The sequence below is a fragment of the Tamandua tetradactyla genome, chromosome 21 (genome assembly GCF_023851605.1).
Source record: "Tamandua tetradactyla isolate mTamTet1 chromosome 21, mTamTet1.pri, whole genome shotgun sequence".
Lineage (NCBI taxonomy): Eukaryota > Metazoa > Chordata > Mammalia > Pilosa > Myrmecophagidae > Tamandua > Tamandua tetradactyla.
Window position 1 is genome coordinate 32,233,899 of NC_135347.1, and position 24,379 is coordinate 32,258,277.

The 24,379-nt window shown below is 32.1% G+C and overlaps 1 protein-coding gene across 5 annotated transcripts in view; it reads left to right on the forward strand.

Moving 5' to 3' along the window:
• CHD1 (chromodomain helicase DNA binding protein 1) overlaps nt 1-24,379 on the forward strand; it is a 75,725-nt gene that overhangs the window by 31,250 nt on the left and 20,096 nt on the right. For 3 of the 5 annotated variants that reach the window (XM_077139073.1, XM_077139072.1, XM_077139074.1), the window contains 18 exons: nt 570-760; nt 1,484-1,672; nt 2,837-2,999; nt 3,767-3,919; nt 5,599-5,670; nt 6,212-6,361; nt 9,214-9,362; nt 9,677-9,773; nt 9,867-9,962; nt 11,691-11,867; nt 17,579-17,739; nt 19,025-19,066; nt 19,782-19,912; nt 20,618-20,756; nt 21,002-21,152; nt 22,134-22,256; nt 23,158-23,286; nt 23,737-23,997. In XM_077139073.1, coding sequence (XP_076995188.1) covers nt 570-760; nt 1,484-1,672; nt 2,837-2,999; nt 3,767-3,919; nt 5,599-5,670; nt 6,212-6,361; nt 9,214-9,362; nt 9,677-9,773; nt 9,867-9,962; nt 11,691-11,867; nt 17,579-17,739; nt 19,025-19,066; nt 19,782-19,912; nt 20,618-20,756; nt 21,002-21,152; nt 22,134-22,256; nt 23,158-23,286; nt 23,737-23,997 — 2,574 coding nt within the window. Of the gene's footprint in view, nt 1-569; nt 761-1,483; nt 1,673-2,836; nt 3,000-3,766; nt 3,920-5,598; nt 5,671-6,211; nt 6,362-9,213; nt 9,363-9,676; nt 9,774-9,866; nt 9,963-11,690; nt 11,868-17,578; nt 17,740-19,024; nt 19,067-19,781; nt 19,913-20,617; nt 20,757-21,001; nt 21,153-22,133; nt 22,257-23,157; nt 23,287-23,637; nt 23,998-24,379 lie in introns of those variants that run through there. The other 2 variants (XM_077139076.1, XM_077139075.1) reach the window with 2 other exon arrangements.

Sequence of the window (24,379 nt, forward strand, 5' to 3'; positions counted from 1 at the left end):
CTGTTTTAAGTCAGAGACCCAAGTTTATATAGAGAGATCTATAGTCTATAAGGTCCATACAGTGAATTATACCTCTACTTGAATAAGACACTGTTCCAAATTCTGTCATATTTTTTTCCAAAGCGACATTAATAAAGGTCTTTACTGGGCTTAGGCTAAAAATCTTCTGTAAGGAATTTGAATGATACTATTGGCTTTTTTCATTTATTATCGCTATATAAACCAGTAAAAAGTTTGACTTGATTTTATGCCTTTTTAAAAAATATATTTTTATTGAGAAATCTTAACACTCATACAGTCCATCCATAGTATACAACCAATGGCTCACCATATCATCACATAGTTGCATATACTTTATTTTTCAGTGGACACTGATAGAGTTTTATTTTATATCTTGAGCTACTTCGAGTATTTCAATAAATCTTGAAATAATACGTAATTTTTTTTTGAATATTGGGCATTTGTTTTGATTTTAGTTTGCCTCATTTTGATAATTCAGTTCAAATGGAGTGCTAAAATTGGATCATATTTTTCTCTTAAAGTATTAACTATATTCTGTTCATTTAAAGGCATTCCTTGGAGGTCTAAATTGGGCATTTATAGGTGTCGATGAAGCACATCGATTAAAAAATGACGACTCCCTTCTGTATAAAACTTTAATAGATTTTAAGTCCAATCACCGTCTCCTTATCACTGGAACTCCTCTACAAAACTCTCTCAAAGAGCTCTGGTCTTTGCTGCATTTCATTATGCCAGAAAAGTAAGACAAATTTTGTGATATACAATTTGAGTCATTAGTTTTGTAAGTTAATAATGTGAATAATAAGTGTAAGTAATAATGTCTAGTTTTTTTATTGCCCTGACACATTGGTTTTATTGGTTTGCTGCCATAAAACACAGATTGTTCAGAAATGGGAGAGGAGAGAAATGGTACAGAATACTTTACATTTGTAATATTTGAGTTTTCCAGTTACAAGTATATTTTGCTCATGTTCAAAGTATATCTTGTTTGAAAAGTGAACTTTCCAGTTCTTTGTATTTAACAGTAGCAGTAGCAACCACAGCAACAAAGTAGTGGTAATTTCATCTTCTAAATGAAGAAAAACGAGGCTAGATGAGGACTTGTCCAAAGTCATATGCATATTCTTTTTTAATAGATTCAGAACTTCAAAAATAAATTTTTGAGAAGTATTTTAGAGATAATTATTCTGACACTTGAGGATACTTCTTCATTTATCTCAAAGCTGTAACTTTTATAAAACAACTACTTGTATTTCACTTTATTTAAAAATATATCTCTTAAGGATTTGCTAGAAGGGAGAATTTGTGAAGTCATATAGAAAACTATACAAATTGAAGTTAATTTAGCTAAATTTCTTCAAAAAATTTGTGTTTTGTATGTATATATATAAAACTCACCTGGAAAACAGTATATGTGATTTAACTCCTTTTAGTGATTCTTTCATTTTCTTAAATTTTAAAGGTTTTCTTCTTGGGAAGATTTTGAAGAAGAACATGGCAAAGGGAGAGAATATGGTTATGCAAGTCTCCACAAGGAGCTGGAGCCGTTTCTGTTACGCAGAGTTAAGAAAGATGTGGAAAAATCTCTTCCTGCCAAGGTTGAGCAAATTTTAAGAATGGAAATGAGCGCGTTACAGAAACAATATTACAAGTAAGCTATGTACAGGGTACATGTTCTGAATACTTGGTTCTAAATCCCTCCTCTGTCCTGATCACAGAGTCCTGTCTTTTCTGCCATAGGATCTTAGGGCAATAACAAATACTTGAATTTTGCAACAGGTTGTTCTGTCAAAAGGAGGCAAAAAGAGATTTACTTTTATTTCTAAGATCATGGCTGGCATAGCACTGAATCATCTTCCTGTGGCTTTTCTCTTACTAAATCCAGATTTCCTCTCTATATAAGGCATCCAGTAATACAGATTAAGACCTACCCTAATTCAGATTGACCACACCTTAGTTGAAAATAACATCTTATAAAGGTTCTATTTACCATGGGTTCACACCCTTAGGAGCAAGAATTAAGATTTGAGCATATCTTTTTTTGGAGAAGGGGTAGACCAATTCCCAAAACTAAGGCAATAAAATATTGCTATAAATTGCTGTAACAAGTTTTAGAATATCATCTCAGGAGAAATTCAAAAGAAATTTTCTGTTTGAGGAAAAATTATTGGTTAAGTCCTGATTATCTCTGTGGCATCAAGCATTGAGCTTGGGTGCCATTTGCTTTTAATGCCAGTTTCAGGGAGATGGTAAGGAGTGGATATTAACACTAGTTAGTTGGACTTTCTAAGTCCATTCGAATGTAAAAAATAAAAGATGTGGTAGAAGAGGAAGTAAATCATAGTGAGAAGACATGTATAGTTTGGGATAATTAATCACCAAAACTTTTGCCATTAAGTTGTATGTATAGTTAATTGTGATTTAGAAAAGTCAGTGGCTAAACCAGATATCTCTATGATGTTTCTTTTAGATCTGTACAACATTTAATTAGCTACTAATGCAACAAAATTTGTACTTTTGAAGTAAGATAGATAATGCAGTTGATTTTTTTTTTAGCAAATTTTTGGGGAGAAGGATTAATATGGTATGCTCAATATGTTACACTAATCTTTTTTATGTACGTAGTTAGGGTTTACCTAAGTTGCTATATTTTCTTGTTCTTATCAGTTATGAACAAGGTTTAATCCATTGTATATCCAGTTGTGAGTTCCATAATGATGTAATTTTACTTTGATACTAAGTTATTCTTTTTGTTTTAAAATTTGTCATTTGTTGCTCAATCTCCTAAATATCATTTCATGATTTTTTTTTAAAGATGGATTTTAACTAGGAATTACAAAGCCCTCAGTAAAGGTTCCAAGGGCAGTACCTCAGGCTTTTTGAACATTATGATGGAGCTAAAGAAATGTTGTAACCATTGCTACCTCATCAAACCACCAGATAATAATGAATTCTATAATAAACAGGAGGCCTTACAAGTAAGAAGTTTTTAATATTTTTATTTAATGTAAAACAATTCTAGAAATATTTATTTCAGTTTTAAATGAAATGGCACAATGCTTTAATATATTGGGTAGAATCTCTTTGAATACTAGTGCATTTAAATAAGGGTCATGTTAATTTTTAATCATAATACAGTTTTAAAATTTATTCGATTAATTGATTAGATTAATATTCTGAAAATACAGCTATCTCTAACCATGGGCTTTTGTACTTTATCAAGCAAAAATAACTTACTGTATTCTTAATTGTAAAAAACAAAAACGGTCTTGAGGGACCTCATTTCTGAACTTCCTGTCAGTTCTGAAAGAAAAATTAGAAGTGTGAGGCATAATTGCCGTTCAGCCACAGTAGTGGAGTTAAGTGCTAAAATTGATGAATAATACTTTTAATTTAGAACATATTTGCTTATTCTTTTTAAGCCTTTGGTTTCTTAGTTGCTGCTTCTTTTAGTGTATTTGTTTTTCTACTAAGATTTTTGGAGACGTTATTGTAATAACTATTTACTTGTCAATGGGATGAAAATATAATGGAAACCTTTGTGCTAATGGCAAGGAAAATTTTAGTTTAAGTCATAAAACAATATGCTAAACGTCCTAGAAAACTTTAAAAAAGGTTTCCAACGTTATGGAAATGTAAAATCTTAATTTAAAGTAATTAAAGCAGTTGAGATCTTAAGTGGAACAAATTGTTTCATTTGTTTGCTTCTTTTAACGTGTTGTAAAAGATGTGATTTATTTTTTAGCACTTAATCCGCAGTAGTGGAAAATTAATTCTTCTTGACAAGCTGTTAATTCGCCTAAGAGAACGAGGCAATAGAGTTCTTATTTTTTCTCAAATGGTGCGGATGTTAGATATACTTGCAGAATATTTGAAATATCGTCAATTCCCCTTTCAAGTAAGCATTTAATTTTATTTCTGTTGATTTAAAAATTTTTCATCTAATCGCTGAGCATGTTCTACAAAATCATCTATGATGTTATTTTGTAAAAAAATGTTAAATATATCAGTTTAAAAAAATTCTAGTCATTATTCCCTTTTTTGTTTGTTTGTTTCTTCTTGACCTTACATTTGGCAGCAAAGCAGTTTTTCTTTTCTGGAAAGTTTATTTTAACTCTGTATTTCTCTTTTTCCTCTGCACTTGCTTTAGATTTTTAAAACTGGACTAAGACAGATTTACTGATAGAACAGATCTAAAGTGGCATCCTTATGTGTTAGGCTTTAGTCTGAGAGGGAAAAATAGATGGTTGAGACTTCCAGACATAAGAGCAATTCTTGGAAATGGTACCAGGTCCTTTGAGGATTATTGTTATTCTAGGGCATAGTTGGCTGAATAAAACAAGATGACTTTAGAGAAGTTATCAAAGGCCAAATTTGACTTATGTTTTTTTCGTCTGTTCAATATTTATCTTGAAATTCCTATCCAATATAATTAAAACTAATGTTGATGATTGTTAATTTTAGAATTTAGAAGAGCACCTGCTCTTCTCAGTACTTTCCATCTAATGATTTAATCCTTATGATAATTTTATAAATGAGGGTGGAACATAACAGGCACCTAGTATATACAGCTTATAAATATATATATTTCATGCAGGCAGTAAAGTAGTAGCTAGAATTATAATAATGAGCCCTAATACACATAATTTCTGCTCTGTTAAATCTTAGAGCCTGGTGTGGGAAACAGACATTAGGCAGAAAATTGTAAATAAATATAACATTAAATCTCTTGTAAATGCTATAAAGAATTAACAGTTTGGTGATGTGAATATGATTGAGAAATATGTTGTCGTCTGAGAGGAAGAATAGGAAGCATATCATCATTTGGTTTGTTGGTCTGTTTCTAAACAAACTGTTACTTGTTCATGGTCAAACAAAACAGTAGTACAGAAATATTTATAAACTCCAGTTCCCTACCTCTCATCCTTCTCATTCCTCAGTAACTTCCCAGAAAAGACCATTTTCCCCTTTTCTTTTAGTTGGACCATGCCACAATAAATACTATGCTATTTAAATTTATTTTTACTAATTGTAATATTTTAGTAAAAATGAAACATATTTAGATTTTTTTTTTAATATATAAATTTTAGACATTACCTGTTGTTCCCCTACCATGTATGATAGATGACAGTTTAGGCCATTTCACTTAGATGAGTACAGTACATAATGAAACTTGTTTCAGTTACAATTGTTCTCAGCAGAGTAGTATGACAGTTGATGCGCTCATCCATTTTTTCCAAATGTGAATATTTTGATGAGGATTTCACTTTTTCCTTTGACAATATTCTCATTTTCTTTGAACTTCTCATTTTTGCTGTCATTACAATAAACCAAAATATATATACTATTAGAGGAACAGTCTTAATGGTTAAGAGCACCAAGGACTCTGTAGACAGAAGAGTCCTGGGCCCCCAGGACTCTGGGCCCCCTTAAATAATTTGTTTTACTGCCAAAGTACGTACCCCTTACTCATACAGTCTTAGTTAAATGCATGTCACACTTCTGTACTCGGCTTCATAATTGGTTTTAATTGCTTTTTAACATTTTTATGCAGTATTTTAATGTGTTTTATTTTAGAGATTAGATGGCTCAATAAAAGGAGAGCTGAGGAAGCAAGCTTTAGATCACTTCAATGCTGAAGGATCAGAGGTATGAATGCTTTTTAAAAAAAATAATTTTACTTTTATATCATTAATACTTAGTTACAAAGAGGCTTATCAGTGCTAGCCAGTCTGATTTGCAAAGGGGGTTTTAAGTCAATATTCTATGTTAAATCTGAAAAATTCCACCCTTATCACTACTGTATCAACAGAACAATTTGCAACAAAAAAAATTAGCCCACTTTCATTAAATTGTATTTGTTTCTGTGCCTTTTATTTTGTAAAGAAATAAAATTTATAGATATATTTCAGGTCCCATCTTTCTCCTGTTCCATTCTCATTTTCACTAAAAGTAACCACTGTATTGAATTTGGTATTTATTATTCCCATGCACATCTGTATTTAGGAATCTTTCCTGCTCAGTTTTGCTAGAGGTTAATGTGTTTTTTTTTTAATTACTGCTAATTTTTTTTTTTTGCTAAACTGCCTTTTAAAATTAGAAAATTAATTGTAAAATTATTTTCTTTTTAATTATTCACAGTCACAGTTTAGAAAAATTTAAAATCTTGACTGTTTGTAATTCCTTACAGGATTTCTGCTTTTTGCTTTCCACAAGAGCTGGTGGTCTAGGGATTAATTTAGCCTCTGCTGACACTGTTGTTATATTTGATTCTGATTGGAATCCACAGAATGATCTTCAGGCCCAGGCTAGAGCTCATCGAATTGGGCAAAAGAAGCAGGTATTTTTTACTCTCCTTATTTTGCTTTTTTATGATCAATATTTGGAAGAGATTTTGATTTCTCCTCCTAGGAAGATCATTGGAACACAGTTATATTGTTATTTAACAGATAGGGTACTGAGGAACTCATTTTACCAAGATCACCACGAGAGTCTGAAAGAACTGGGATAATTGCCTAAATAGGATTCATGTACTTTTTTTTAATCACACATTTAGTTTACAACTATAGAGCATAATGTTTTTCAATGTAAAAATTTTTAAGTGACTTACTTGCTTATTTTAACTGTTGAGTTTTTGTTTAGCAGAGCTCTGGCTCTCTGTGAAACTGTTCGTCCAGGTACTTCCAAGGCTTTCCACACAATAAAGCCTGTCCTATTTTATAGTTTATATTTTACTGTCTGGCACTATACATGTAACCAGACTTGTAGAAAAACTTCCTGTCATCCTTTTGATTTGTTGATCCTTATTTTAATTCATTTACTTCCATTTAGAGTAGTATTTCTTAAATCTCTCCATAGTAGGAGATGTGCATGAGTAGTGCAAAGAGACCTAGCACATTTATATTATTTTTTTTTGTTTTATTTCCTACTGAAAATATATCCATAATTTGAAACAAATAAGTTTTACCAAGTAGTTCTCATAAAACTGTGTCCATTGAGAACATACCATGCTTCTTGTAATTTCTTACACTGCCAAAACATGGCAATGAAAAGCTTGTATTTAGAGTAGTGGTTCTTAACCTCCGATGACTCAGTAAACCCTTTTAATGGCAATAATTTTTAATACCCTCTAGTCTCTTCTAAAGCGGATACATTAATTTGGAAAGTCATCCTAATATTCTGTTAGGAAAAAATAAGTTGTTTAAAATATGCACTTCAATATATATAGCTATACTAACATGAAAATAAATTTAAATTTGGGAGAATAAGAGCAGAACTCATTCTCTGTTGGAAGTACAGAAAGAAGGAAAGAGTGGAATCTATTAAATATATTGGTATACAATAAAATAAGATTCCTTAGAATGAGGGGTAACTCACTTGAACTGCAGTAAGTAATATGACAAGACGAAGAGTAGAAAGTTGAGGAAGTATGATATCACAAATGAGCCAGACCTAATGTATATGTGAAGCATCAAAATATTGTATTATGATGTGAGACTGAAAATGGTGATTGATTGCACTTTGCATTTATCACCTATATTGAAATCTCAGCGCATGGCTTGACTTACTTTCCATCTATACTATTTAAAAACCTTGTCTACCATGTTCTGCAGTGGGTGATAGAAAATAGAAGATAGATTAGGAAAAAAGAGTCAGGAAGGTAAGATGCTATAGAATGCTGTGTGGTAGACCTCTGGAAAATAGTGTATGAATAAAGTTGTAAAATAATGACAATACAGATTTCTTACCATTATGTTACAAATTTTGTTTAAAAATATATTAATATGAAATGCATTTTTATTAATGGAGATTATTTTAGTAATGAAATACAAAGTTTCTGTGCTTTGTCTGCCCTATTTTAGTAATATTTGATTATAAATCTGAACAGAGGAGCCTTAGCTCTCCTGTTAATAAATATTTCTGAGCAGCCACTGCAGATGAAGACTGATATAGTTGGGTTTTATTGGTGACACCAAAACTACAGGTATTTGGAAATGGCCCTAGGTAGAGTCAAATAAAGCAATGTCCAATCATCTACTGATTTACATGGTAGTCACAAGCCTGAAAAGGCAGTGTGTATTGAAACCTTATAAAAATGCTATCAAATGTGTTATATTAAAATCTTAGAATTTAGACCAAAGATCATTATAAAAGGGTTTTTAACCATTTGGAAGATTTGAAAGGCATAGAATAATAATACTTCATTGTGCCAAAAAGTCCAGCTTAGTGCAGAATGTCTAGTATCCCTGGTCCCTGCCCATTAAATGATACCAAGGCCATGTAATGATTGTGAAAATGAATTTGCCCCCCACAAATTTTTAAAATACCTTTACATGGTATTGTTTTCATATAGAGCCATTGACCTTGAGAAATTGGGCAAAATTACTGTGGGAATTCTTTTCCGGTTTGGAAAGTTTTGTCACAAGACATCTTCACTAATGACTAATGTGGAGAATGGTTCATAGAATTTTTTTTTTTTGTATGCTGTATGGTGGGGTCACATTTCATTATTTTTCCATGTGAGTATACTGTTATTACAGCACCATTTGTTGAATTTTTGTTTGTTTTGTGTTTTGGGGAAGTGCATGGGCCGGGAATCACACCCCAGCCTCCTGCATGGCAAGCAAGAATTCTACCACTGAAGAGTATCCTTGCACCCCTGGTTCATAGAATTTTTTTTTCCCTATGGTCAGGCACCGGAAATCGAACCTGGGTCTCTGGCATGGCAGGTGAGAACTCTGCCGCTGAGCTGCCGTGGCCTGCCCCAGTTCATAGAATTTTAACATATGTACTGCCAAAGTGGGCACCAGTTCATAGAAATTTGGATTGTATGGAATGAAGAAATATTCATGAGAGTTGAGGGAACTCGTATAAGGTTGCCATAAGACTGCCTTTTCCCCTTACCCCCAGGTGAAAGGCAATTTAAAAATTGTTCTTATTTCCTAAAAAAAAGTCTCTTAGCCAAAATGTAAGAAGGAAAAACATTGTCTCAAAAACAAAAGTTTTTTAAATTTAATTTAAATTAAAGAAATTCAACTGTTGCGCTTTTTTTTTTTTCCATTTTCTTTTGACTGGTGAAAACTTCATAAAGGATGAGGTCCAATTATGTATCAGTGTTGGAAAATCTTCACGTTAACAAAACAAATACTTTTTAGAGTGAGTTATGTTTCATCATGCCTAATTCTTTTATAGGTGAATATTTATCGTCTAGTTACTAAGGGATCAGTTGAAGAAGATATTCTTGAAAGGGCCAAAAAGAAGATGGTTTTAGATCATCTTGTGATTCAGAGAATGGACACAACTGGGAAGACAGTACTACACACAGGTTCTGCCCCCTCAAGGTAATTACTTTAACTATTTTAAAAAATGTCATTCTATAACAACACTAAACTTAATTTTATGAAATGTTGTATCATTGTATATCATTGGAAGGCATATATTCAATACCTGATTCACCACTCTCTTATTGTGTAATTTGGGGGTAAATCCTGTTAACTTGTAGGCTTCTGGTTGCTTAGTTTTAAAATAAGTATGTTAATACTTCACATATCTACTTACCTCACAAAACTGTTGTCATACAGTATGTCAACAGTTAACAAAAGTGCTATGTGAATGCTGTACTTTTATCTTAAGTATTTTTTTTTCCTTTGTTTAGCTCTACTCCTTTTAATAAAGAAGAGTTATCAGCCATTTTAAAGTTTGGTGCTGAGGAACTTTTTAAGGAACCTGAAGGAGAAGAACAAGAACCACAGGTAAGAAGAATTTGCCTCGAAATGTGTCTCATCAGTTTGGTAGGAAGTGGGACTCAAAGTATATTTAAAATAAAGAATTCTTTGTAATTTCAGGAAATGGATATAGATGAAATCTTAAAGAGGGCTGAAACTCATGAAAATGAACCAGGTCCGTTAACTGTAGGTGATGAATTGCTTTCTCAGTTCAAGGTAAATGATGTTTTTTTTTTTTACATTTAAAATTTTTCTTTTTAAAAAATTATATAAATTTCAGAAACTGAAAAAATGAGAGGAATTGAGTTACTGTCATTTAACATTTATTGTTATTGTTTCTTTAAGCATAATCAGCAAGATAATTTTTAAATGAAAATGTTTTTCTTAACATTTTTGTCTTGGAATTTGCTGTGGTGTATAAAACTTCTTCCTTTCCCTTGTTCTTACAGACCAGAAGCAGTCTGATTTAGAAGGGAGTAAAACATTTATATTTTAATTAGCACTTAGAATAGTGCTTAGCAGGATGTCCTCAAATATTTGAATAAATAAATGAAAGTACATAATCTGTGGTTTATATTTCCATAATTCTGAAGACTCAGTTCATTTTATTGAAGCAGTTTTGGGTATTAAAGTGAGTTCTATCACAATTAAGAAAATTCAAGTAAATCAAACAACTAAGAAATAAGCACCTAGATATTAATACTTATAAATATCCCTAGTTTGATGAAAGCTAAAAGGTTGCAAGGAGTCCTAAAGCAATGTAAGTCAGCTGACCTCATATAGTCAGTTGAGTACCAGTTGTTTCATTTTAAGAAGCAAGTTCCTATGAATCCTAGCCATTTTTTTATGACTGAAGTTTTTAGGGAGAGTTCATGTCATTCTTCAGCAAATAATTATTGAGCACCTTCAGTGTGCAACATACTTGAGCAGTATGTGAGAACTTTTATAATTTGAATTGATTACTCTCCTGTGCGGAGGATAGACTGTCATGAGACAAAAATTGAAGCAGGCATTTAAGTTTGAGGATTATTTCAGTAATTCCAATAAGAAGCAAAGTTTTCTGGAACTTGCAGTGACTCTTGGTATAACCTATTTTTTCCTGTACTTCCTTGTATGTGTTTGCTTTCAAATTGACTAATTGGTAATTTGAAAAAAGTCATAGTGTAAGTTAGAGTAAGTATAGAGCTGACTTTAAGACTATCACTACATTTAAATAGCAACATGAGAGAGTAAGCTAAACATTATTGTCTTATCGTCATCCAGTTATCTACAAATTTTAATGTTCTAGTGTTGATTGTTAATCTTCATGAGTACTTTCTATATACCAGATTCTTCACAGTTTCTTAAATATGTTATTTAATCCTCACAGAAGTTAGTGTTCTATTACTGTTTTTTTTCTTTTCTTTTCTTTCTTTTTTTGTTTAGATAAGAAGATGAGGAAACTAGGACTTAGGGAGCCTAAATCATTTATATAAGTTCACACAAATCTCCTTATGTCTGTCGGTAGCTCTTTAGGCATTATTTTTTAGCATAAAATAATAATATTGGATTGTTCTGCAGCACTTGTAGTTAATGAACTGGTCTGGTAATTCCTGCAGAAGATTGTTTAGCATATTAATGTTATAAACTATTTTTTGTTGTTAACTTCCTCTCCAGATCCATTGTAGTAATAATTTTATTGAGCAGTAGGGTAACAAAATCATTCCTCAAGAAGATTCTTAAAAGTCAGTTGGTTTGATCTACTTTGACCTAATGAAGAAATGGACCTAGGTAGTTTAGCAGTCATATTTGGTTTAGTTCACAGTCATGCTCATTATCTTGAGAATACTTGAGTTTTATTGTCTTATTCTGGCATGTCAATTTCTCTCCCTACAAAGAAAAATATAATGTAAGAATGCATTTTTTCTGTAATGCTTGTTTTGTTAAAATTCTGGAATTTATCAGGTTGCGAACTTTTCAAATATGGATGAGGATGATATTGAGTTGGAGCCTGAAAGAAATTCAAAGAATTGGGAGGAAATCATTCCAGAAGATCAAAGAAGACGATTAGAAGAGGAAGAAAGACAAAAGGAACTTGAAGAAATTTATATGCTCCCAAGAATGAGAAATTGTGCAAAACAGGTAACAAATGTAAATTTGAAACATATTTCTATAATGTAAGAGTACTCACTCCTGAAATGATCATTTGTTGTTGTTCCTGAGCAATATTAACCTGTAGTTTTCTTAATGTGTCTGTCAGATTTGATGATTGCTCAAAAAATGAGTTGGAAAATTTTGCCTCCTCTTCTGTTTTTGGGAAGAGTTAATATTAGAATTAGTATTATTTATTTGTTAAATGTTGGGGGATATTGGCCAGGGAAGCTAGCTGGGCCAGGTGTTTTCTTTGTTGGAAGGTTTTTAGCTGTAGATTCAATTTCTTTTATAGATACAGAACTATTACAAGATAGTCTTCTTCATTGAGCTCTGTAGTTTTTTCTTGAGATATTTGTGCATTTTATTCGTATTGTTGTATTTGTGGGGATAAAATTATTCATAATATCCTGTAATTGTTTCTTGAATGTGTGTGGGATATCTAGTGATACACCTTTTTCATCCCTAATATTGGTATTTTTTTTTCATCTTTCTAGTTAGATAACAATTTTACTCATCTTTTTAAAAAGCTAACTTTTGGTTTCATTGATTTTTGTTTTTAATTTCATTGATTCTCTTTATTATTCTTCTGCTTGATTTCGGTTTAATAAGCTCTTTTTTTCCCTTTAGTTTCTTAAGACGGATCATTAATTTGAGACCTTTTCTAACACTATAGCATTGTCTTATCTGAACATCACAAATTTTGATATATGCTATTTTTTTCCTTTCAAAATATTTAATAATTTACCTTCAGACTTCCTTTTGGTCCATAGGTTTCTTTAGAAATGTGTTCATTTCCAACTCTCTGGAGGATGTTGCAAGTTTCTTGGTATTGATTCCTAGTTTAATTTTATTATAAGAGGATATACTTGGCTAAAACAAAGCAGAAACAGCCAATATTGGTAACAGTATAAAAAATAGATAATCATACATTTCTGTATGGCAATGCGATTTGGCAATACATAATGAAAAAGCTTAAAACTAATGATTCTTCTGACCAAGCAACTTCACTTCTAGGCATTTTTCCTAAGGAAATCAGAAATGTGAAGGAACATTTTGACTTATCAATAAAGTCATTTACATCATAAACAAAAAATAAAGCAATCTAATTAATGTCCCTCAAAAAGCAATTGGACAAATAATCTATAATGGAACATTGATTAGCCATTAAAAATCATGTTGCAGCATAATTAGCATTTATGATATATTATAAAACAGACATAAGTATATTACAAAATAATGACTCCAATTTAATGATACACATTTAAAAGATTCCAAATCATACATATCCTAATAATATTATCACTAGCTGCTTTAATGTATTTATCAGGGAACAGATTATGAATCATTTTTTCTGATCTCCTTCTAAATATCCACTTACTGATATTCTAATTAGACTGACAGAAACAAAAAATACTAGTTGAACCTACATAAAAACCCATTAACATCCTTTAGTTGTTTATCAGATAATTCAGGTCTTACTATATCTAACCTAAAATCTATTATAATGCTATGCCTTCCATGTACAATAAAAGGAAACCATACGGAGATTTGCAGAAATAAACACAAACAAAAAACTATATATGTAGTCACTTTCTGATTAAAAACACTATTGATTTCATTTCCACCTGGGAAATAGAAAGCTGGGAGGGGTACTGCTCCTACCCTAACAAGAAATAGCCAGATAATCTACAAAATCATAATTTTCCTTAAATGCATCAGATCGCTGGGCAACCAAGTAGTATAGTAAAGACAGGGGTCTACAAAAAGAGATGGGGCTTAGACATTGTTTCACTTGTGCTGAATATGAGTGGTAGATATTAAGGGTCATATTACTAGGTAAGTAAAAAGAATTCAGCTAAAATTATTAAAGGCTGAATGTAGGCTAACTAAAGTTGAAGTATAGGAACTCTGGAAGCCAAAGACACAGGAGGAGCTTGCACCCATTCATGAGAAAGATAGGGAGAGGATGGAAGACTGGAGGAAATTTTCCTCCATAGTACAGGTTAGGAGAAAGAGAGGCAGCCACCTTTGTGGGGACAGACTGGAAGCTGTGCCAGATCCTTTTCACCCAAACTGGTACTGAGTGCGCAGGAGACCGTCTAGGAAAAATAAATAGGAAAAGCAAAAACAAAAACAAAAAATCTACCCTTGAGGAAGGGGCAGCATGGGTGAGGTGCCTCACTTGACTCAGTTCAATTTTTTTTTTCTTTAATTTTTAAATTAGACAACCTTTAGGCTTATGAAAAATAAGAGTTCCCATATACTCTTCGCTCACACATATTTTCCCTATTATTAACACCTTGCATTAGTATAGTACCTTTATTACAATTGATGTAACAATATTGTATAGTTCTAAAAATTAGTTTTTACATTTTCATTGTAGTAACCTACACACACCCAAACTTTCCCTTTAACCATATTCAAATATTTACTACAGTAGTGTTAATTATATTCATGATGATGTGCTACCATCACCACCATGATCAAGCTTTTTTGTCAACTCAAACAGAAACCCTGTTCCAGTTAAGCACTGATTCTCCATTTCAATTATTTCTCTACTGCCAATTTAAGGAAGCACATCACCCTCCCTCCCTCCCTGTAGGTTCAACTAGTATTTTTTGTTTCTGTCAGTCTAATTAGAATATCAGTAAGTGGATATTTAGAAGGAGATCAGAAAAAATGATTCATAATCTGTTCCCTGATAAATACATTAAAGCAGCTAGTGATAATATTATTAGGATATGTATGATTTGGAATCTTTTAAATGTGTATCATTAAATTGGAGTCATTATTTTGTAATATACTTATGTCTGTTTTATAATATATCATAAATGCTAATTATGCTGCAACATGATTTTTAATGGTTAATCAATGTTCCATTATAGATTATTTGTCCAATTGCTTTTTGAGGGACATTAATTAGATTGCTTTATTTTTTGTTTATGATGTAAATGACTTTATTGATAAGTCAAAATGTTCCTTCACATTTCTGATTTCCTTAGGAAAAATGCCTAGAAGTGAAGTTGCTTGGTCAGAAGAATCATTAGCTTTAAGCTTTTTCATTATGTATTGCCAAATCGCATTGCCATACAGAAATGTATGATTATCTATTTTTTATACTGTTACCAATATTGGCTGTTTCTGCTTTGTTTTAGCCAATTTGATGGATTAGAAAAGAATGAAGGGCAAGCTTCGGTGGCTCAGCAGGCAGAGTTCATGCCTGCATGCAGGAGACCTGGGTTCAATTCCTGGTGCCTGCCCATGCAAAAAAAAAAAGAGTGGATTCTCACTGTTACTTTAATTCACTTTAAAAAATTATCAATGAGATCATTTTTATTATTATATTTTTATAAATCATTTGACTAATTGCTCATTAATAACCTTTCTCATGTTTTTATAAAAATACATTCTTGGTGATTTATAAGAGTGCTGTAACTATTAAGGCTGTTAATACTCCTTTGTGGTTAATTAATAATCCTTCATGTTATATTTTTTCTGTTTTGTTTGCTAATTTTATTTCTAGACTATTTTTGATGTAGGAGAATAACATTTTTAAATGCAGTTTTATTGAGATATATATTCACGTACCATATCATCGTCCAAGTTGTACAATCAGTGGTTCACAGTATCATCATACAGCTGTGCATTCATCAGTACAACCAATTTTTGAACATTTCCATTACTCCAAAAACAAATCAAAATAAGAATAAAAGTGTAAAGAACACCTACAATACAAAACACCCCATACTTTTGCTCCTTCATTATTTATTTATTTTTGTCTATAGTTTTTTCTTCCTTATATGTCCGTGCACTGAAGAGAGTGTCAGTCACAGGGTTTTCACAGTTACACAGTCACACCTTAACAGCTCTATAGTTTATTCAGTCATCTTCAAGAATCAAGGCTATTGGATTATAGTTCAACAGTTTCTAGTGTTTCCCTCTAGCTACTCCAATGCACCAAAAACCGAAAAGGGATGTCCATGTAAAGCATAAAAATAACCTCCAGAATGACCTCTTAACTCTATTTGAAATCTCTCAGCCACTGAATCTTCATTTGTTTGATTTTTTTTTATCCTTTTAGTCAAGAAAACATTCTCAATCCCACAATGCCAGGGCCAGGTTTGTCCCCTGGAGTTGTGTCCCACGTTGCAAGAGAGATTTATACCCTTGGAATCATGTTCCACATAGGGTTGAGGGCAGTTAATCTACCTGCAGAGTTGTCTTAGAGAGGTCACATCTGAGCAAGAAAAAAGTTTCCCTGGGGGTAACTCTAAAGCATAATCGTAGGTAGGCTTAGCTTTTCCTTTGTAAGAATAAGTTTCATACAAGCCCCAAGGTCAAGAGCCTGTCCCGTCAATTTGGCAATCCCCAGCATATGTAAGAATATCAGTTCTTCCCCTGGTGGGGACCTTAAATATTTCTACTTTTTTCCCCAGTCCCTGAAAGGGACTTTGCAAGTACTTTTTATCGTCTGCCCATGTTACTCTGGGATGTTTTCAGGATCTCATACCAACCTGTACAAACTAATAGAATCTCCCTATTCAAGTTTCCATGTAGTTATGGTGTCCAAATAAGCTGATCATACAAGTTAAATTAGATAGTGCACCAAATAAACATCCCTTCCTTTGGTCTCATTTAGAAGTTGAAGTTTTAAAATACAGTCAATATCATCTTTTACTCTGTATTCTGATCTACCTTAGTCCTAACCAGAGCAGCTTCATTCATTTCTCTAGTTGAAGTCTGATCAGTTTTTCAGTGTTTATGGGGTAATGCTGACTTGTGTAACTGTGGAAATCTAGTTCTGAGTCTAGATGTCACATAAGTACCTGAAGTTTCAAGGAACAACTAAGTTATAAGTTATATACTAAATTCTGAGCTCAGTATCTCAGAATTTAGAAGTAACAGTTACAACTCCAGAATAGATATAACTGCTTTAAGAGCTTTACAATCTAGGAACCTTTATAACAGGCCTTCACCTGATAACCTATGCTCTCAATTCAATCCTCAGGGTTTGCACATTATAGTCCATATTAGTGAGGTGTCTTTTTAATTTCTGGCTTATTCATTCAACATAGTATCCTTGAAGTTCATTCACCTAGTTGCATGCCTCACAACTTCATTCCTTTTGCAGCTGCTTAATAGTGCGTTGTATGTACGCACTGCAGTTCTTCATTCCTCAGTAGATGTACCCTTAGTGCAAATTGTGACCACTGCCACCATAAATATCAGTATGCAAATGTTCATTTGTGTCCACTCTCAGTTCCTCCAAGTATACACTTAAGTATAGTGTCAGGATCACATGGACAACCCCACTCCTAGCCTCCTGTGCCCACTAGAAGAGCTGCACCACTCTCCTTCCCTACCAACAGTGAAGAGGTACTTCTCTCTCCACATGTTCTCCAGCACGTTTCTATTCAATTTTGAACAATTTTATTGACACATTATAGAATCCAACCCAAGTAAAAACTCAGTGATTCCCAGAATAATCACATAGCCATGCCTTCACTACCATTTCAATTTCTTCTTCAAAGAAAGTAAAAGAGGAAAAAAAGAAGAAAAAAATTAATTAAAATAAAAAGGAGAGAAGCCTGTTAATTCTGTTAATCTTTTGTTGTATAGTGTTTCCTTTCTTATGTTGGAAATCCTTTCTTTACCCTAAGCTTACGTGAAAAATTGTTTTATTTTGTTTCAAATTCCAGATTAGTTTCAATGGAAGTGAAGGGAGGCGCAGTAGAAGTAGAAGATACTCTGGATCTGATAGTGATTCAATCTCGGAAAGGAAAAGGCCAAAGAAACGTGGAAGACCACGGACTATCCCACGGGAGAATATTAAAGGATTTAGTGATGCAGAAATTAGGCGGTAAGATGACATAGGACCTTTTTGCTTCAACTTGCTTTTATTAGAGGGTAAAACTAAAATATAAAATTCCCTTCCTTTTCAAAGATCAAGGTGAAAGTTTTAGAGAAGGCAAATAATACAATATTTAAGTAAGAATTGGGTAGTTTTGCTTTTGGGTGTCTAGTATAACCCTGAAAAAACAAGTTTGTTTCTAATCTTTGCATGTTATTTAGACTGCTAAATTTTTTTATTGATGTTCAGAATAGTTGCCCTTTTGTATAAAGAAAGTATATTTTGATACTTGAAATTTTTATATTGAAGACTTTGCACTACATTTATGACTCCTAGCATCCTAGTTTCTTAACACCAAAGTGATTTGCATTTTAAAAGTAACCATGTTAAAAGCCTTTCAGATGTGTCCAAGTAGGATTTGAGGTAAGATTGGCTATACAGGATAAGTTGTAATATCCTTTCAAAATAGGTTTGTTTGGGAAAAAAAAAAGTTTTGTTTGTATATATGCATTTCTTTAAAGCAAATTGGGTAACTGCTGACCTTTTGTTTATGTAATAATTTTGCATGTGAAATTTGTGAAAATGGTTGTTCATTTTTATATTTCTACAGTTTGCTGTTTCTTTCAAGCCAGTGTAACTTTTCTTTTAAATCATTGACTTGACCAATAAAGTTCTTCCTCATTCTTTCTACCAGGAAACTAAATATATTGTTAGCTATTGTTAAGGGTGTTTTTATGACCACCTGAGTTGCTGGACTTTCTGTCTTTAGTTGAAGAGACATCCCAACTTCTACTTTTCCTGGACATTTTTCCTCATCCATCAACCATTTAGGTAGCTTTGTTCTTAAGTAAAATTTTTATTTTTTCATTGTTGTTATAATACCATACATTTAAATTGAAACTATTCTCAACACTTGGAATATGAGGAGGTGTAATATGATTGACAGTTATTTTGAAGACACTTCCTGTAGTAGCTTTGAAGATTTTTTTGTCCTGTGAAAATAAAACAATTTCTGAAATAAAATTTAGCTTCTATTGTTTTATTTATATTGGATTCTAAACTCAGCATCATGCTGGATGTTAAAATATGTCTTTGTGTTATATGGTACATCTTAATGTTTTAATATTTTTGTTTTTAGCTTGGTTCCCTTTTATTAGTAACAATACCTTGAATTCATTTTTGCTCTAACCAGTGTTCTCTTCTGTGTGCATTATAAATATATATATATATAGGTGTGTGTATTTTAATGACTACGTGAAGTCCACATTTAAACCAAACAATTACTTTCTATTAGGTTTATCAAGAGTTACAAGAAATTTGGTGGCCCTCTGGAAAGGTAAGTACTTCGTCATTCCCATATTATTGTATGAATGTGTTACATGCTGTCAACCTTATTTCTTTATGCTAACATTCAGTTTAGCTACTTTGTTAAATTTGCTTTTTAGCAAGCATTTACAAAGTTAATCTGTAGAAAGTCAACTACAAATTGACTTTTAAAAATATTTTGTACTGAATTCTCACGTGCCATGCCAGAGGCACAGGTTGAATTTCTAGAGCCTGCCCATGCCAAAAAAAAAGAAAAATGTGTGTGTGTACCATCCTTGTAGTATCTAAAATTTTCTTATACATAAATTATGTCTATAAAATACATGTTTACCTTTCATTTTTATAACTATAAGGCAAATTTACCTGCTTTTATCTCATTCATCACAAGAAAAACAGCATAAGTAGATTCATCCTTGGAGAAGCTGTGTTGCTAAAATCCTAGTTTCTGACTTTAAAACGAGTTCTTTTTTCCTCAAGACTGGATTAAAATTGAAAGTATCACTACAGTTTCTTTGAAATTATCTGTTAACCCCAGTAGTGGCTGGTGATACTCTCCTTTGTTGCAACCCATGCACTGCCTGAATGTAGAGCAATAAAGATCAAATTAGTTTAATTTTGGTTTTTGGTTTTTGTGTGTGTCTTATTATAACTTGAAATAGAGTGAAAGTTTGTCTTGAATTGCACACCTTAATTAGGCATATTATCTGAAAATTGTTTCATTACAGATTGGATGCAATTGCTCGAGATGCTGAATTAGTTGATAAGTCAGAGACAGACCTCAGACGACTGGGAGAATTGGTACATAATGGTTGTATTAAAGCTTTAAAGGATAGTTCTTCAGGAACAGAACGAACAGGTAACATTAAAATGAGGTGATTTAAATAGAGTTAAATATAAGTTTCAAAATACATTTTTATAAAGTTTAGCAGGTATATGTTGTTACCTGTTTATCTGTCTCAGAAGATGCATTACAAAACAGAGCAAAGCCATTCTTATACAATAGGAGACAGAGAATAGAATAGTATTATTGAAGGTGATAGAATCCATACTTGTAAGAGTCACAGGTGTATGTTGGCTGGCAGATAACACCAGGCTTCTGTCAGTTATTGTTAGTATTGATAACTGGGAGAACCTAATCAATACCACATATTGTGGTATTGATTTATGACACAGTTATTTCATTATGCCTATGTTAACAATTCATCTACCTAAATAAATATAATTAGGTAAGAGTAATATCAAGTATCCTGGAAAAATCATACTAGAACTCTTATTTAGAGGCTGATGGTATGAATAAATTGATCTATCTTCTACAATTGATAAAACACTTAATTACATTAAATGCTTTTTGTGAGTCCATATTCACTAGGTCACAATCACAGGTGTATACTCAAACATCTTGTAGTGAAATTTAAAAATTGCCAGTAAACCCCCCAGTGTAAGTATTAATAAGTAATAATTAATGTAAATATTAATTTATATAATATATATAATTTAAAATACTATGTTGCTTTGTAGAATGAAATATTTTATATTTTTTATACTTTTTAAAAAATTTCAGGTGGTAGACTTGGAAAAGTGAAGGGCCCAACATTCCGAATATCAGGAGTCCAGGTGAATGCCAAACTAGTTATCTCCCATGAAGAAGAATTAATACCTTTGCACAAATCCATTCCTTCAGATCCAGAGGAAAGAAAACAGTGAGTTACCTCATTTTTCCAGTGTAAATAGGATTGTTGTTACATAATTTATAAATATGACTGTATGTTAAAAAAAAAAATTCCTATGGTATAATTGGCTAGTTTTGAAGCAACAATATTTTAAAATAAAATAAAGCATAGCAATTTGGAGTTCTGACAACTAAAATGTAAATTTTTTCAAAATTAATTTGCACATAAAGTGATTATAAACTTAATTTGATAATGGTTATTAACTTTAATGCTAGGTATACTATCCCATGCCACACCAAGGCAGCTCATTTTGATATAGACTGGGGCAAAGAAGATGATTCTAATTTGTTAATTGGTATCTACGAGTATGGATATGGAAGCTGGGAAATGATTAAAATGGATCCTGACCTCAGTTTAACACACAAGGTATTTATGTATATTTCTTGATTCTGTTGACCATTAATGTTAAATTAATTTAATTCTGATTTTTGCTTTTAAATTATGTTTGGGGTTAGGAAACCAAGGCTCTAGCTATCTGTAATCTTGGCTGCTTTAGAAGCTGGTTTTCATAGAGATTGAATTTAAATGAGCTCTGAGAATTACCTTTCTAGTAAAATTATATTTTTATTATTTAGATATAGGCATGTTGTTTCTTCAGATTATTAGGTTAAAAGCAAATACTTTATCTGATCGTTAACTTTACATGTCATATAAATGCAAAAAAATGATTCTTAAAGTCTTATATAAATTTTTTTTTAATGTCAAACAATGCTAAGAATTTTGGGTGATGTGATGCTATTATTTGCCTAAAATAGAATATACTGGCAGCATTTCTTTTTTCTTACTCAGTTTAGTTATCTTTTTGTAGTTTTACCGATTCACGGACAAATGGGAGCCCTTAATGTTGGTGCTTTGTCATTTGCTACTATGAAACAAACATAAACAGGTCTAGATTCCCACTGTAAAATTTGCCTTAAACAGTGCATGCTTTGGTTCATCCTGAAAGTAGATGACTCTGTATTCTAAGGAATTTGGGGGTATGTACTTAAATACACTGCTAATGAAAGAGGAAAGGAATCTAAGAATAATATAACATTTAATAACGTTGGATGCTAACATCTGCATATTTAGAAGAAATTTATAGCCTCACACTTTCCTAGTCTCATTTGGAAAGGTAGCATGAAGGAATTTTTTATGGCATTTTTATCTAGCATTCTCAGGAAGATTAAACATTTGGCTGTGGCATAAGGAAAAAAATTGTATTTTGCGTTTTGAGTTGTTTGTTCCTACAGATTTTAAGAGTTGTAAATTGTTTGTGAGTTTTGTGTATTTTTAAAATTTGTTTTTTTAGCCAATAAATTTCTCATGTTATTTAAAGATAAACTGAAAAAATTAATTGCTTTTCAGATTCTCCCAGATGACCCTGATAAAAAACCACAAGCAAAACAGTTGCAGACACGTGCAGACTACCTCATCAAATTACTTAGTAAAGATCTCGCAAGAAAGGAAGCTCAGAGACTTTCTGGTGCAGTAAGTTAAAATGTGGATGCTTAAAAGCAGTTTACTCTTCAATATATGAACTACCTAGATATGTGTAACTAATATAAGCTTGTAAGTTGGCAATTTTCTGTAATTTAATAGTTCTGAGCATGATAACATTTTACCTTAAATAGCTACATGTTTAAACCAATAAGTTTATCTTCCAAAAGCGAGACTTGGTTTTGTTTTTTTTCCTAATATTTGGAGAAATAATAGGGGGAAAACTTCATGTTTAGAGCATGGGATACTTTTTTTGAGGAATCAAGCCTACATTAGTATTTGATTTGAAGGCACTGGAGAGCTTAAGAATTAGCATCAAAAGGCACTGAACTTAATTTTGAGGGGCCTCCAGCAAGTAGGAAAAGGACACTAAAAGGGAAGTATTTGGAAACTAAAGCAGCCTTTAAAAGGTTTGTCTGTGGGCCACGGTGGCTCAGCAGGCAGGAATGCTTGCCTGTGATGCCAGAGGACCCGGGTTCGTTTCCCTGACCGTGTCAAAAAAAAAAAAAAAAAGGTTTGTCTGTGACCACAATAACATGTTAGTAACTATCTATGGACCATTAAAAATCATCTCTAATGCTATCTCTTGTACTATATTAAATTGAAGATGGTATTAATCCAAGAGGGTGAAAAATCCATTTCTGCTTTTTTTTAATCCTCTTTATTAAAGGAATAATTGTAGTTAATTGTATTATTCACATTAACATTTTATTTTATTTATTTGATTACATAATTTATGTTGACTTTCTAAGGTTGCTACAGCTTATTACCAACAGGGTTTTGTAGAAATACATGTTCTTCAAGATTTTTTTTAGATTTAATGTTTTTTAAAAGTTGTTTTTTAAAGTGGAATATTTAGAGAGTTGGTTAAAATAAAAGTAATTATTTTTAGGGAAGTTCAAAGAGAAGAAAAGCAAGAGCTAAGAAAAATAAAGCAATGAAGTCTATGAAAGTGAAAGAAGAAATAAAGAGTGATTCTTCTCCCTTGCCCTCTGAAAAGTCTGATGAAGATGATGAAAAGGTAAGAATGTGTTTTGGAAAGCAACCTTTTCTTTGTGCAAAGGCATGTTTTAGTAATAACTTCAGAGTTTGAAATAAGGCTTGAAGTTTTCATTTTAAGTACTACTGTTCATTCTTTTAATAGTTTCATTTGTAGAATGAAATTCTACTCATCCATTAGAAGTATTATGTATACCACTAGAGGGGTAGAGCAAAGGTCTTTTCCTTTTCAAACATTTTCCAATTGAGTAAGCTTCTTATGCCTTTAATTTTATTTTGATTTCTGAATGGGACTGGCTTGCCTTAGTTTATTTATAGGAAGGTAAAGATTGCATGTATCATTATTAATGGGATTCTGGGTTATTTCTTTCAGAATCCACATAAATGCAATCTGTAGCCATGCAAAGAAAAGAAATTAGAGTCTACGTCAAGATTTGGTTAGTAATACGTTGGCCATACTTGCACTTTCTAGGATGAGATCACTTCTGTGAAACATCCAAATAAAAAAATTAAAACAGAAAGAGACAGTGAAGAGAAACCTGAGCCAGATGTTTGTATAAAGAAGGAACCAGAAGAAAAAAGGGAAGCAAAAGAAAAGGAGAATAAAAGAGAACTTAAAAGGGAGCTTAAAGAGAAAGAGAATAAGAAAGATGTAATGGAAAAAGATTTTAAAGGAAAAAGAGAAAAAGTAAAAGAAGCTATGCAGAAAGAAAAACTCATAAAGGAAGAAAAGGTATGCAAATCATAATGTAAAATTTAGAAAGTGAAGCAGTCATATTTTAGAAGAATAAATTACAGATCAGACCAAATTACCGTCAGTAATTGAATTCTTTAAAAGTGCTTGTGAGATGTTTTAGAATGCTCATTCTGGCTGTAGGGGGAGATAGGATAAGAGAAGAGCAGGGAGACCAATGAGAGGGAGCTGGCAGATATGAATAGAGTAGTAGTTGTGGAATATTACAATCAAGTAAAAAGGTTTGAAATATTTTTTGGAGTTACAGGTATATTGAACTTGTCATGGTTTGAATGAGAGTACTTTGGGAGGGGAGTGACTCCTGGGTTTTTTACTTCAGCAACTGTAGAATAATGTAATGATACCATGTATTTAGAAGAGA